Consider the following 13,375-nt stretch of genomic DNA (forward strand, 5'->3'; position numbering starts at 1 on the left):
TGCCACTCAGGGTGTGGGCTGAACTTTTTTTTAGCCATTTATCCATTATTATTTATCACAAATTAGCGGTGTAAAAACAAGCTTACATGTCAGTGATGAGCATGTATAACGGCAATTTTGTATTCCTTGGCGCGAGAGCATAAACACTGTCGTGATTGGTCAAGAGGTGCCTGCTCTCGTGCACTCATAGGCACAGGAAGATATTCTCGCTAAATTTAAGAATATAAAAAATAGAGTATTTATTTATATTCTTAAATTTAGCTACAGCAGTTAAAGTCCATACATTATTTGTTACCGAGGGCATCAGCTGATGCAAGGTTACACTGTGTGTGTGTGTGTGTGTGTGTGTGTGTGTGTGTGTGTGTGTGTGTGTGTGTGTGTGCGCGCGCGCGTGCGTGTGTGAGAGAGAGACAGAGAGAGAGCAAAACGACAATGAGAGTGCATGAGACGAAGCGAGAGAATACTTCCATCACAATAATCAATGATTAGATGGGGCAAATATAACCAAAAGAGCAACTTAAATGTAGCCGATTCAAGGTTACAATTGTGGCTTTTGCATGGCAGCACCCCTCACTCAAGATGCCTTCCCATGCGCCTACATGCACTCAATCGCCCAAATAATTGTCATTTAAAAATTAAACCAGTGGTGATCAGATTGTCCAGTTAGTATTTATCACTTTTCGATTTTTCTTATTTTCATTTCTTATTTAACATAATTAATGGATTTTGTAGGCGAGATTATGTTTAGGCAACATTCGAGAAATGCGTTCCAGCTAAATTTAACGACCCTGCGCGATTCACACTGTCGGTTATTTTGTAGCCTAATTGATATTCTATGAGCATTATCCCTTATATATTAGACATTGTGATAATATTATTCTGTTGGATAGGGTGCATGCATTTATTGTTGGTATTGAGACTGCAACAGGACTGTTTGGGAAGGTAAATCACAGATTTATTTCGCGTACTCCCAAGATCGATCCACGTACCCCCGGGTGTACGCGTACCCCACTTTGACACCAGTGGGTCTAGTGTGTTCTACACCATTTGATACAGTTGTGGCCAATTCTGTTGGCTCCCTCAGATTTTTTTGCTTTCTTCAAAAATAACAAACTGTTATGAAACACATGTTAAATTGCACATGAAACACACGCCAAATTGTTGCAAACAATAGCCCTGCAATTCGACTTGCTCTGACCAAGCCTAGAACTTGTGACCTCTGGCTTGCCAACACACGTGACCGTCTCCTCAAATACGTTAACCAGCTATGTTATCGAAAAGCTAGCAATTCGACAGCGCGGATGGGGTATTTGAACTTCAACTGACAATTTTCTCCACGCTTTCCATTCTTCAACTGCAAACTGCTCCAATTCATTCAACCAGGTGCTGTTTTCAGAATTCACCATTTCGATGGGATTTAGATCAGGACTCATTGCTGGCCACTCCAGTGTTTCATTTTGAACAGTTCCTGGTTGCTTTTGGATGTATGTATGTTTGGGGTCGTTGTCCTCCTGGATGGTCCCTGACATTGACGGGGCCCAGAATGGGGGCCCAGACACTTGAACGTTTTGTTCTGAAATGCCCTGAACACATACCCCACTTTGACAACAGTGTAGAGAATGTCAATCTTCTCCCAATGTATCACTCCCAATGTATCACAATGTAAGCACTCATACACACATCCTGACTTTGCAGTATTATTATTTTATTTTATTCTTCTTTTTTTTTTAAGACAGTTGAATGGGTTATTGCCTTTATACAATGGTTTGTCATCAAAAGCAACACAAAAACAACAATGATTTAAGTGTTTCTTCATGATAGGTTTTACTAGTTTGAGCCTGATCTGTCCAGATGTGCAAATTTCCAAAGGTACTTCTGCTCGTGAATAATTAAGATAAAAGTCACAAATGGGTTGGTGTGAGCTAATTCCTGGCTTGAAGCAGTAACATATACAGAAAAGAAAACCATTTGAATCAGGTAAACAGAATTGTTATCTACAAAAGGCTTGTCTCACAAAACCAGATGTACTCTTGGTCACGTGGGAACGTGGAAGCCTGGCATGCAAGGGTTTCAAAGAGCAGCCTCTCAAGGAATGGCAGCTGTGTACTGTGGTGGCTGGTTGTTCTGATGAACAGCGGTACTCCCCTCCTCCGGACCTTTAGGGTATCTGACAGTCTGCAGTAACATAGATAGAGCATCATAGGCCATTATATTTATAATCATCATTATGAGATACATGTTACAGTATCTAGGAGATTCAATCTAAAGAGAAAACTGATATTTCAGATATTGATCAACCTTTTGCCTATTGAACTAGTTTTACCTCGTAGTTGTACTGTAGGGGGTAAGGTGTGACATTTTGAGTCATAGTGCTGCCTTGAGGGGTCTGATTCCCAATAATGAACACTTGCTAAAAGACAGACACAAAAGCATTTATTGTTGGTGAATTCATACAATTGAAGTGCATTTCAACTAACTCCATTCGTTCTCTGTTCTTTTTCTGGGTATCATGATTCATCTTAATACAATCATTATGAACATGTATAACTTTGTTTCTCTGTTTCATGACTTTTTACTCACCTCAGGCATGGAGCTGCAGACAGCTTTGCAGGCAAACGATGAGACGTAGATGGAGACGATCAACTCAAGAAAGGAGAAAACAGCCATGACACCTGAAATGCCCATGGAACTTTGCTGTGGTCAGGAAGGGACAGGAAATAGCCCATTAAGATACCACATCAACATTTTGGAACAGTCAAACATTCACTCATGATTGTGACCTGCTGCAATCAGACTAGAGCACAATTAATGACATTTCTCGCAAGATGAATGTGTTCCATTTGCCGATGTGTAAAGAATGAATTAAATACACTATAAACATACCGAGTTCCATGCACTCAAGCATGTAGACACTGATATGGTCTTGGAGATAACCAGTTTGAGCAAAACAAATTTAAGTGCCCTTGTAAGCATTTACTTGGTAAAAATGCGTTGAAAGTGCATTTATTGTATTTATTTTGTGTTGCATTCAAATACAATTTCACCATGTAAATACTTTAGCAAACACATTTGAAATACATTTGTTGCTTATTGCAAATGTATTGACAATGAATTTAATACATGATCTTATCACACTGATCGATGTGTTACAGTAGATGGCAAATAGAACATGTTATTCATTTGCACATTTCCGGTACGGAAACAACAATGATGCAAGTCAGTGTGGCTTGCACCACTTCACTGATTTGATCAAACATTTACAACATTTATAACTGTAACTGGGCAAATAAAAACCACAAGGTTTTTTTAGATTGCATACCAAATATTGTCCACACCAATCGCCGTATTGATGATCATAACAGTTTTGAAAAAACAGGACACCAGCCGCATCTAAAGAATAAAGGATGGTGCCTGTGGAAGCAGTTATGGCGGCAACAATATTCATTCCCAGTGAGCCTTTCACCTGTGGGAGAGAGAGAGGGATAATAGAATTGGCCATTGGAAGTCAATAAACATAACTGATGACAATCATTGACATACAGTATCTACATGATGTTGATGATTATATATAAAACATTATTAACCAAAAACTTAAAGGTTAGAAAAGTTGATACTGACCAGACATGTATTCAGTTTGTTGTCTGCAGCAACAGTGAGAGAGCCTGCAATGATATACTGGGAAAGAACAAGGAAGAAAAGATATTCAAAGGTCATAGTCATTTCATGACAGTATAATTAAGTATACAACGCTGCAGTAGTTAGGCAGAATTCAAGGCCATCTTACTAGAAAACCAAACCCATAGTTAAAAATAGTTAATGAGGAGGGAAGTGTAACTAAAGATCACACAACACAAAGGTAACACCAAACAAAACCAAATAAACCCTGTCAGAATGCTATATAAAATACTATATACTCTGTCGAAACGGTATCATAAAATAAAGTGCACTAATTGATTTTTAATTTTCGAATTTAATCCAACATGATTCAAATATTAGGATCTTGTACTTTGTATTATTTCAATAATATGGAAAGCTGGACAGGTGAGTTATATAAAAAAATAATAAGAATAAAGATTAAAATAAAGATTAAACTAGGGGCCGACTTACGAAAGCTGTTCCCCAGACAAAGATTCCACTGTATACTCCAAGACTGAACCAACCTACGGTCGCCACGATCCCTATCAACGCCAACATCAACCCAATCATTATTTGTACAGTCTGTGGGAGAAAAAAAAAAAGTCAAATGTTTTCTTGTTTCTGTCTGCCAGTTCCGATTCATAAATACTATGACTACGACTAATACTATAAACAACTACATACTATCATGGCACTATGCAGTGGAACTTTATCTTGCCAAAGCCACCTCAAAATGGTTCTCAAAACAATTTTAAATGATTGAAAACAGGAATTATTACCCCCAATGCTTTTGGATCCCCCTTCCGGAAGTTTTCGAGCATTGATGATACGGCCTGTCCCAGAAAGTGAGGGGGTGAAGCGGCACCAATCCCATTCCCAGCAGGGTGCACATGGGTGATCACTACCACCCCGTTAGTGGATGTTACAGCACTGGACATCTTCAGAGATGAAGCTAATGCGGGTATTAAGAAGAACTGTCCTGCCTGTGCTATGTTGTTGAGCCTGGGTTTTTATACTGTACCAGTCAGGGCAGTCCCACCCCTCTCCTCCCGGAGGAGGGTGTCAGGGCAACGGAGAGCATGTTTGTCATCAGGGAGGAGATCTTAACAGCAAGTCATGATAGGAAAAGCATAACAGTAAGTCATGATAGGCAAAGTCATAAAAGACAAACCAAAGTTCATTCAGGTTATTCCAGTAAACACAGAAGTAACAGAAGCGGTTCGTAGACCATACTGGTCTAATGAGTAACCCTGCCTGAGACCTGAACACAACTGATTTTGTAGTGAGAAGATATAGTTCCTTTCATAAATATTGGAAAGAGGAAGCATTTTGTCATTTTGCTTTGTACTCCAACAGTTTGGATATGAAATCAAACAATTACTATGAGGTTAAAGTAGAGATTCTCTAAACTAGAGATTATTTTTTCAGATTCATTTCACCATTTAGAAATTACAACCCTTTTCATACATAGTTTCCCTATTTCTGGGCATCATAAGTATTGGAAAATTGGCTTGACAGGTGTTTCTGATTATAGTTGTGTTCCGTTACATCATTTGTGCAGACATTAGTCACGCTGAATGAACTTTGGGTTGTCTTTTATAATAAATAAATAATAAATAATTTATAATAATAAATAAATCCAACAGTACAAGATAACACTTATACACTGGCCCCATCAACACATTACCCTAACATGCAACATGTGATCAGAATAAGGCCAGCTACGATGTATTGTCACAAGGCAAGGTGGAGATATATCACAGGCTCTTTGGACAGTAACACAATTTTCATAATTTTGGCTCTGTACGCCACCACAATGGAATGAAACAATCGAGATGCAATTGAAGTGCAGACTTTCAGCTTTAATTCAAGTGGTTAAACAACAAATATTGTTTGAAACGTTTAGGAATTGCAACCATTTTTATACACAGTCCCCTATTTTCAGGGGCTCAAATGTAATTGGACAAATTCACATAATCATAAATAAAATGTTAATTTTTAATACTTTGTCGAGAATCCTTTGCATGCAATGACTGTCTGAAGTCTGGAACCCATGGACATCACCAAATGCTGGGTTTTCTCCTTTGTGATGCTTTGCCAGGCCTTTACTGCAGCTGTCTTCAGTTGTTGTTTGTTCGTGGGCCTTTAGTTTTGTCTTCAAATGCATGCTCGATCAGGTTGAGTTCAGGTGATTGACTCAGCCATTGCAGAATATTCCACTTCTTTGCCTTAAAAAACTCCTGGGTTGCTTTTGCAGTATGTTTTGGGTCATTGTCCATCTGTACTGTGAAGCGCCGTCCAATCAACTTTGCTGAATTTGGCTGAATCCGAGCAGACAGTATATTCCTAAACACTTTAGAATTCATCCGGCTGCTTCTGTCTTCTGTCACATCATCAATAAACAGTAGTGAATGAATGCTGTTCCAAAACTGGGCTGGCTTTTTCAGATGTTTTTTGGCTAAGTCTAATCTGGCCTTTCTATTCTTGAGGCTTATGAATGGTTTGCACCTTGTGGTGAACCCTCTGTATTTGCTCTCGTATATGCCTACCTCCTGGAGAGTATTCTTCACTTGGCTGGATGTTGTGAAGGGGTTTGCGATCATCCACCACTGTTGTCTTCCATGGACATTCAGGCCTTTTTGTGTTGCAGAGCTCACCAGTGCGTATCACTCAGAATGTATCAAACTGTTGATTTGGCCACTCCTAATGTTGCTGCTATCTTTCGGATGGATTTTTTCGTATTTGCAGCGTATAGTACGGTGTTTTGTGTAATCCCGCTGGATTTTCTTGTGAAAATAGATTTTTTTTTTGCATATTTTGCTAGTATAGAGTCTAAGGAACGAGATTTTTTTTGTCTTCGAGCCAGTGAGTCCGTGATTTTTCGTGTTTTTTTCCCCCTCCCATCCTGTAGCCTACTCGCCCCCCCAGGGGGGCGCGCCCCACCGGTTGAGAACCACTGGTCTAGGTCACTCAACGACTCCTCCCCCCTGTCTCTTACGGTAACCATACTGTCATGAGAAAAGATAGGTAGATTGCTACAGTAGCTAACTGTGGCTCTACTCATTATTTATGTCTGATGCCTTCAATCTGAGTTAGAGGCTAATGGACTGCAAGTGACAGAGACGTCAAAATCTCACCCCCCAAAAAAGCGTGTTCTCAGTTTTGTATTGCATCTGCACACGTGGAATCTAGTGGCCTATTTTATTCACAAATGTGATCAGGGTAGTATTCTGTCAGTTAATGCTGAATTCCGTTTTGTTTTTACCTACAAAAGACCATATACATTGATGCTAACGTTTTAGAATTCAATTGCAACGGGACATGGCAAGCTCAATGTACGCAATACCGAGTTTCAAATCTCACAAAGGGACCCGTACTGAATGGGACGGGTAAAACCCACAAACTGTTACACCTGGGGTCGTACACCACCAGCCACGACCCGAGCCCCGCCCCTTTGCAATTCCGTGAAGCATTTTTTTTAAAGATGTTCCAAACTGTTGATTTTGGCAAGCCTAAGGTTTTGGCTGTGTTTCTGATTTTCTCAGATGTTTCATCCTAATAATGGCTTCATTGACTTTCATTGACACTTTCATTGGTCCTCATGTTGACAGACACCAATATCAGACTCCAAAGGCAAATGCAAAGCCTAGAATCAATACTAGACATTGACTCTTATGCCTGCACAATGATGTGACAGAACAAACCTGACTTACCTGAAACACCTGTCAAGCCAATTGTCCCATTACTTTTAGTGCCCTGAAATAGGGGGACTGTGTAAAAAGTGTAGTCATAAATGGTGAAACCAATGTACACATATACCCTAAAAAAATCTTCGCATCTCTACTGTAACCTCATAATAAACGCTTGGAGTATAGAACCAAAAGAAGAAAAATGTTGAATGGTCCCATTACTTTGGCAGTTCACTGTATATCACAGTCTCAAGTGCCTTATTGCTTTTATAAAATGGTTCCTCAAACTGTACATAATATAATGAAAATGTTGTCTTTTTTTTGCACTTGCCAAACATTGCTAGGTCATTGCTGAGGGTTGGTCTTAACACTGGATTGTGGACATCGGCACAGCACCTCATACCGTCATAGCCGTTCCGATAGCCATGATTTAGCACACCCTTGAATGTGTTATTGCCTTTATACAATGGTTTTACACCAAATCAACACAAAAACAACAATGATTTAAGTGTTTCTTCATGATAGGTTTTATTAGTTTGAGCCTGATCTGCCCAGATGTGCAAATTTCCAAAGGTACTTCTACTCGTGAATAATTAAGATAAAAGTCACAAATGGGTTGGTGTGAGCTAATTCCTGGCTTGAAGCAGTAACATACAGAAAAGAAAACCATTTGAATCAGGTAAACAGAATTGTTATCTACAAAAGGCTTTTTTTATTGGGACCTATTGGGACAGTTGAGATTGACAAGAAGGATGGGAGAGAGAGGAAGGATGACATGCAAGATGGGTCGAAGGTTGGAATCGAACCAGGAACCTTGCGATAACGTGGTGAGCGGATTAGTGTGCTACGCCACGAAGCGCCCCCCAAACCAGATGTACTCTTGGTCACGTGGGAACGTGGAAGCCTGGCATGCAAGGGTTTCAAAGAGCAGCCTCTCAAGGAATGGCAGCTGTGTATTGTGGTGGCTGGTTGTTCTGATGAACAGTGGTACACCCCTCCTCCGGACCTTTAAGGTATCTGACAATCTGCAGTAACATAGATAGAGCATCACCATTATATTTATAACCATCATTATGAGAGAGATTCATTCTAAAGAGAAAACTGATATTTCAGATATTGATCAACCTTTTGCCTATTGAACTAGTTTTACCTCGTAGTTGTACTGTAGGGGGTAAGGTGTGACATTTTGAGTCATAGTGCTGCCTTGAGGGGTCTGATTCCCAATAATGAACACTTGCTAAAAGACAGACACAAAAGCATTTATTGTTGGTGAATTCATACAATTGAAGTGCATTTCAACTAACTCCATTCGTTCTCTGTTCTTTTTCTGGGTATCATGATTCATCTTAATACAATCATTATGAACATGTATAACTTTGTTTCTCTGTTTCATGACTTTTTACTCACCTCAGGCATGGAGCTGCAGACAGCTTTGCAGGCAAACGATGAGACGTAGATGGAGACGATCAACTCAAGAAAGGAGAAAACAGCCATGACACCTGAAATGCCCATGGAACTTTGCTGTGGTCAGGAAGGGACAGGAAATAGCCCATTAAGATACCACATCAACATTTTGGAACAGTCAAACATTCACTCCAATGATTGTGACCTGCTGCAATCAGACTAGAGCACAATTAATGACATTTCTCGCAAGATGAATGTGTTCCATTTGCCGATGTGTAAAGAATGAATTAAATACACTATAAACATACCGAGTTCCATGCACTCAAGCATGTAGACACTGATATGGTCTTGGAGATAACCAGTTTGAGCAAAACAAATTTAAGTGCCCTTGTAAGCATTTACTTGGTAAAAATGCGTTGAAAGTGCATTTATTGTATTTATTTTGTGTTGCATTCAAATACAATTTCACCATGTAAATACTTTAGCAAACACATTTGAAATACATTTGTTGCTTATTGCAAATGTATTGACAATGAATTTAATACATGATCTTATCACACTGATCGATGTGTTACAGTAGATGGCAAATAGAACATGTTATTCATTTGCACATTTCCGGTACGGAAACAACAATGATGCAAGTCAGTGTGGCTTGCACCACTTCACTGATTTGATCAAACATTTACAACATTTATAACTGTAACTGGGCAAATAAAAACCACAAGGTTTTTTTAGATTGCATACCAAATATTGTCCACACCAACCGCCGTATTGATGATCATTATAGATTCAAGATTCTTTATTTGTCACGTGCATACAAGTACAGTGAAATGCAAAAGTGACAGTGCCACAGAGTAGTGCAACAATACAATAAGTTTTAAAACAGAATAAAATAAAATAGAAGTACTAAAAAATATACAGTATAAACAATATGAACAGTATAAGCAGTATAAGCAATATAAACAGCAGATGGATGATTATGTGTGTGCATATGTGTTATGATGTCAGTGAGTGTGTGAGTGACTTGAGGGGGGCACTGGTGGGGTCATCGTTGATGATCCTGATGGCGTGGGGGAAGAAACTCAGTCTTAGTCTCTCTGTTCTTGCTGCCTGACAGCGAAGACGTTTGCCTGACCGCAGCAGCTGGAACAGTCCGTTTTTCGGGTGGTGAGGGTCCTTCATTATCCTGTAGGCTCTGGTCCTACACCTCCTGGTGTACAAGACATGGAGAGGGGGGGTTGGAGCTCCCATGGTCTTTTCTGCCAGGCGTACCACCCTTTGCAGAGCTCGCCTGTCCTGGGCCGTGCTGTTACCGTACCAGATGGTGATGTTGCCAGCCAGGATGCTCTCCACAGCTCCAGAGTAGAAGGACTGAAGGATCCTCTGGGAGACTTTGAATTTCCTCAGCTGCCTGAGATGGAACAGGCGTTGCCTTGCCTTTCCCACCAGTGAACTGATGTGGGTAGTCCAGGTCAGGTCTTCTGTGATGTGGACTCCCAGGTATTTAAAACTGCTCACCATGTCTACAGCAGTCCCACCGATGTCAAGCGGCGTGTAGGTCCTTGGATGTTGTACTCTCATGAAGTCTACAATCAGCTCCTTAGTCTTGGAGACATTCAGGATGAGGCTATTCTCCTGACACCAGAGTGACAGGTCTGCCACCTCGTCCAGATAGGCTTCCTCATTGTTTTCTGAGATCAGCCCCACCACAACTGTGTCGTCCGCAAACTTGATGATTGAGTTGTCGCTGGACTTAGCCACACAGTCATGGGTGTACAGGGAGTAGAGGAGGGGGCTAAGCACGCAGCCCTGGGGGGACCCTGTGCTCAGGATGAGTGTGCTGGAGGTGTGTCTACCCACCCTGACCACCTGTGGCCTGGCCGTCAGGAAGTCCAGGATCCAGGCACACAGGGGAATGTTCAGTCCTAAACCAATCATCTTTTCAGCCAGTCTGGTGGGGACTATGGTATTGAATGCTGAGCTGTAGTCTATAAACAGCATTCTCACATAGCCCCCCTTCTGATTGTCAAGGTGAGAGAGAGTGGTGTGGAGGACCTGGGAGACTGCATCGTCCGTAGATCTGTTTGGTCTATATGCGAACTGCAGTGGGTCCAAGGTCGGAGGGAGGGAGGAGTAGATCTATTCCTTAATCAGCCTCTCAAAGCACTTCATGACCACTGAGGTTAGAGCCACGGGTCTATAGTCATTTAAGCAGGCTGGGGCACAGGGGCACAGGGACGATGGAGGATCTTTTAAAACAGGTGGGAACTACTGAATTTGCCAATAATAAGTTGAATATGGTAGTGAACACAGGAGCTAGCTGGTTAGCACAGGTCTTAAGTACTCTCCCCGGAATGCCATCCGGGCCAGCATCTTTCCTCGTGTTCACCTTCAGCAGAGCCCTCCTCACGTCGTGTTCCGTCACGGAGAGTGCTTGCTCTGCCCCAGCGTGTGAACTCCCATCAGCCGCGCTAGCCAGCACTCTGACGTTGTTGTTAGCCGGCGCGCTAGCGGTGGTGTTGCCAGCCTCAAACCGTGCATAAAAAGAGTTCAGGTCTTCGGCTAGGGAGGCATCTGCACTTCCGGTCGAGGGGGGTATGTGCCGGTAGTCCGTAATAGATCGTAGTCCTCGCCATAGGCCCCTGGTGTCGTTGTTCTCCATCTGCGCCTGCATTCTGTCTGCATATCTCCTCTTGGCGGCTTTCACCGCCCTCCGCAGATTGTAGGACTCCGCTTTATACTCCTCCATGCTGCCGGATGCCAGGCCGGAGTTGTAAGCAGCGGTGCAGGCCCTCAGAGCGGCGCGGATGGAACTGTCGACCCAGGGTTTCTGGTTGGGGTAGATCTTTACTGTCCTAGTTGGTACAATGTTATCGGCTAATGTAGAGATGAAGTCCAAGACAGTCTCTGTAAACTCGCTGACATCGCTGGAACTTGATTGAAACATATCCCAGTCGACGTCACTCAGCGCGTCTTGTAACACAGCCTCTGATTGGTCGGACCACCGCTTTCCCTCCCTCTTCACGACCGCTACCTGTTGGATCCTCTGTTTGTAAACAGGCATCAACAAGATGGCAGTTTTGATAAAACACGAAACCAGCCGCATCTAAAGAATAAAGGATGGTGCCTGTGGAAGCAGTTATGGCGGCAACAATATTCATTCCCAGTGAGCCATTCACCTGTGGGAGAGAGAGAGGGATAATAGAATTGGCCATTGGAAGTCAATAAACATAACTGATGACAATCATTGACATACAGTATCTACAAGATGTTGATGATTATATATAAAACATTATTAACCAAAAACTTAAAGGTTAGAAAAGTTGATAGTGACCAGACATTTATTCAGTTTGTTGTCTGCAGCAACAGTGAGAGAGCCTGCAATGATATACTGGGAAAGAACAAGGAAGAAAAGATATTCAAAAGGTCATAGTCATTTCATGACAGTATAATTAAGTATACAACGCTGCAGTAGTTAGGCAGAATTCAAGGCCATCTTACTAGAAAACCAGTTAAAACCAGTTAAAAATAGTTAATGAGGAGGGAAGTGTAACTAAAGATCACACATTTTGTACAACACAAAGGTAACACCAAACAAAACCAAATAAACCCTGTCAGAATGCTATATAAAATACTATATACTCTGTCGAAACAGTATCATAAAATAAAGTGCACTAATTGATTTTTAATTTTCAAATTTAATCTAACATGATTCAAATATTAGGATCTTGTACTTTGTATTATTTCAATAATATGGAAAGCTGGACAGGTGAGTTATATAAAAAAAAAAAAAAAAAAGATTAAAATAAAGATTAAACTAGGGGCCGACTTACGAAAGCTGTTCCCCAGACAAAGATTCCACTGTATACTCCAAGACTGAACCAACCTACGGTCCTCACGATCCCAGTCAACGCCATCATCAACCCAATCATTATTTGTACGGTCTGTGGGAGAAAAAAAAAATAGTCAAATGTTTTCTAGTTTCTGTCTGCCAGTTCCGATTCATAAATACTATGACTACGACTAATACTATAAACAACTACATACTATCATGGCACTATGCAGTGGAACTTTATCTTGCCAAAGCCACCTCAAAATGGTTCTCAAAACAATTTTAAATGATTGAAAACAGGAATTATTACCCCCAATGCTTTTGGATCCCCCTTCCGGAAGTTTTCGAGCATTGATGATACGGCCTGTCCCAGAAAGTGAGGGGGAGAAGCGGCACCGATCCCATTGAATCCTCATGAATCGGAACTGGCAGACAGAAACTAGAAAACATTTGACTATTTATTTTTTCTCCCACAGACCGTACAAATAATGATTGGGTTGATGATGGCGTTGACTGGGATCGTGAGGACCGTAAGTTAGGGCAGTCTTGGAGTATACAGTGGAATCTTTGTCTGGGGAACAGCTTTCGCTTTGACAGGGACAACAAGGAGGTGGCCATCAAGGCTGTGCTCCCTGCAGATCACCAGCCCCTCACTCTATCTCCCACCGACGTGTGTGCGGCACTGAGCAGGACTAATGCACGCAAGGCTGCTGGTCCTGATGGGATCCCCGGACGCGTCCTCAGGGCCTGTGCTGTGCAGCTGACTGAGGTTTGGACTGACATATTCAACCTGTCCCTAGCCCAAGCAGCTGTC

The 13,375-nt window shown here is 41.6% G+C and overlaps 2 protein-coding genes across 2 annotated transcripts; both read right to left on the reverse strand.

Moving 5' to 3' along the window:
- Positions 1–1,918: 1,918 nt before the first annotated feature.
- Positions 1,919–4,702, reverse strand: LOC310811351 (membrane-spanning 4-domains subfamily A member 4A-like). Its single transcript, XM_083679470.1, has 7 exons — positions 4,416–4,702; positions 4,108–4,218; positions 3,619–3,675; positions 3,320–3,463; positions 2,581–2,694; positions 2,324–2,410; positions 1,919–2,175 (listed from the first exon to the last, which is right to left on the reverse strand). Exons 1-7 carry the CDS (start codon positions 4,572–4,574, stop codon positions 2,086–2,088), a joined length of 762 nt encoding a protein of 253 aa, XP_083535596.1. The 5' UTR covers positions 4,575–4,702; the 3' UTR covers positions 1,919–2,085.
- Positions 4,703–8,260: 3,558 nt separating this feature from the next.
- Positions 8,261–12,936, reverse strand: LOC310811352 (membrane-spanning 4-domains subfamily A member 4A-like; the record flags this gene model as incomplete). Its single annotated transcript, XM_083679471.1, has 8 exons — positions 12,872–12,936; positions 12,563–12,673; positions 12,064–12,120; positions 11,822–11,908; positions 9,474–9,503; positions 8,733–8,846; positions 8,476–8,562; positions 8,261–8,350 (listed from the first exon to the last, which is right to left on the reverse strand). The coding sequence occupies exons 1-8, from the start codon at positions 12,911–12,913 to the stop codon at positions 8,261–8,263; spliced, it is 618 nt and encodes a 205-aa protein (XP_083535597.1). The 5' UTR covers positions 12,914–12,936.
- Positions 12,937–13,375: the final 439 nt, after the last annotated feature.

Source organism: Argentina silus (genome assembly GCF_951799395.1).
Source record: "Argentina silus genome assembly, chromosome: 10".
NCBI classification, from domain to species: Eukaryota; Metazoa; Chordata; class Actinopteri; order Argentiniformes; family Argentinidae; genus Argentina; species Argentina silus.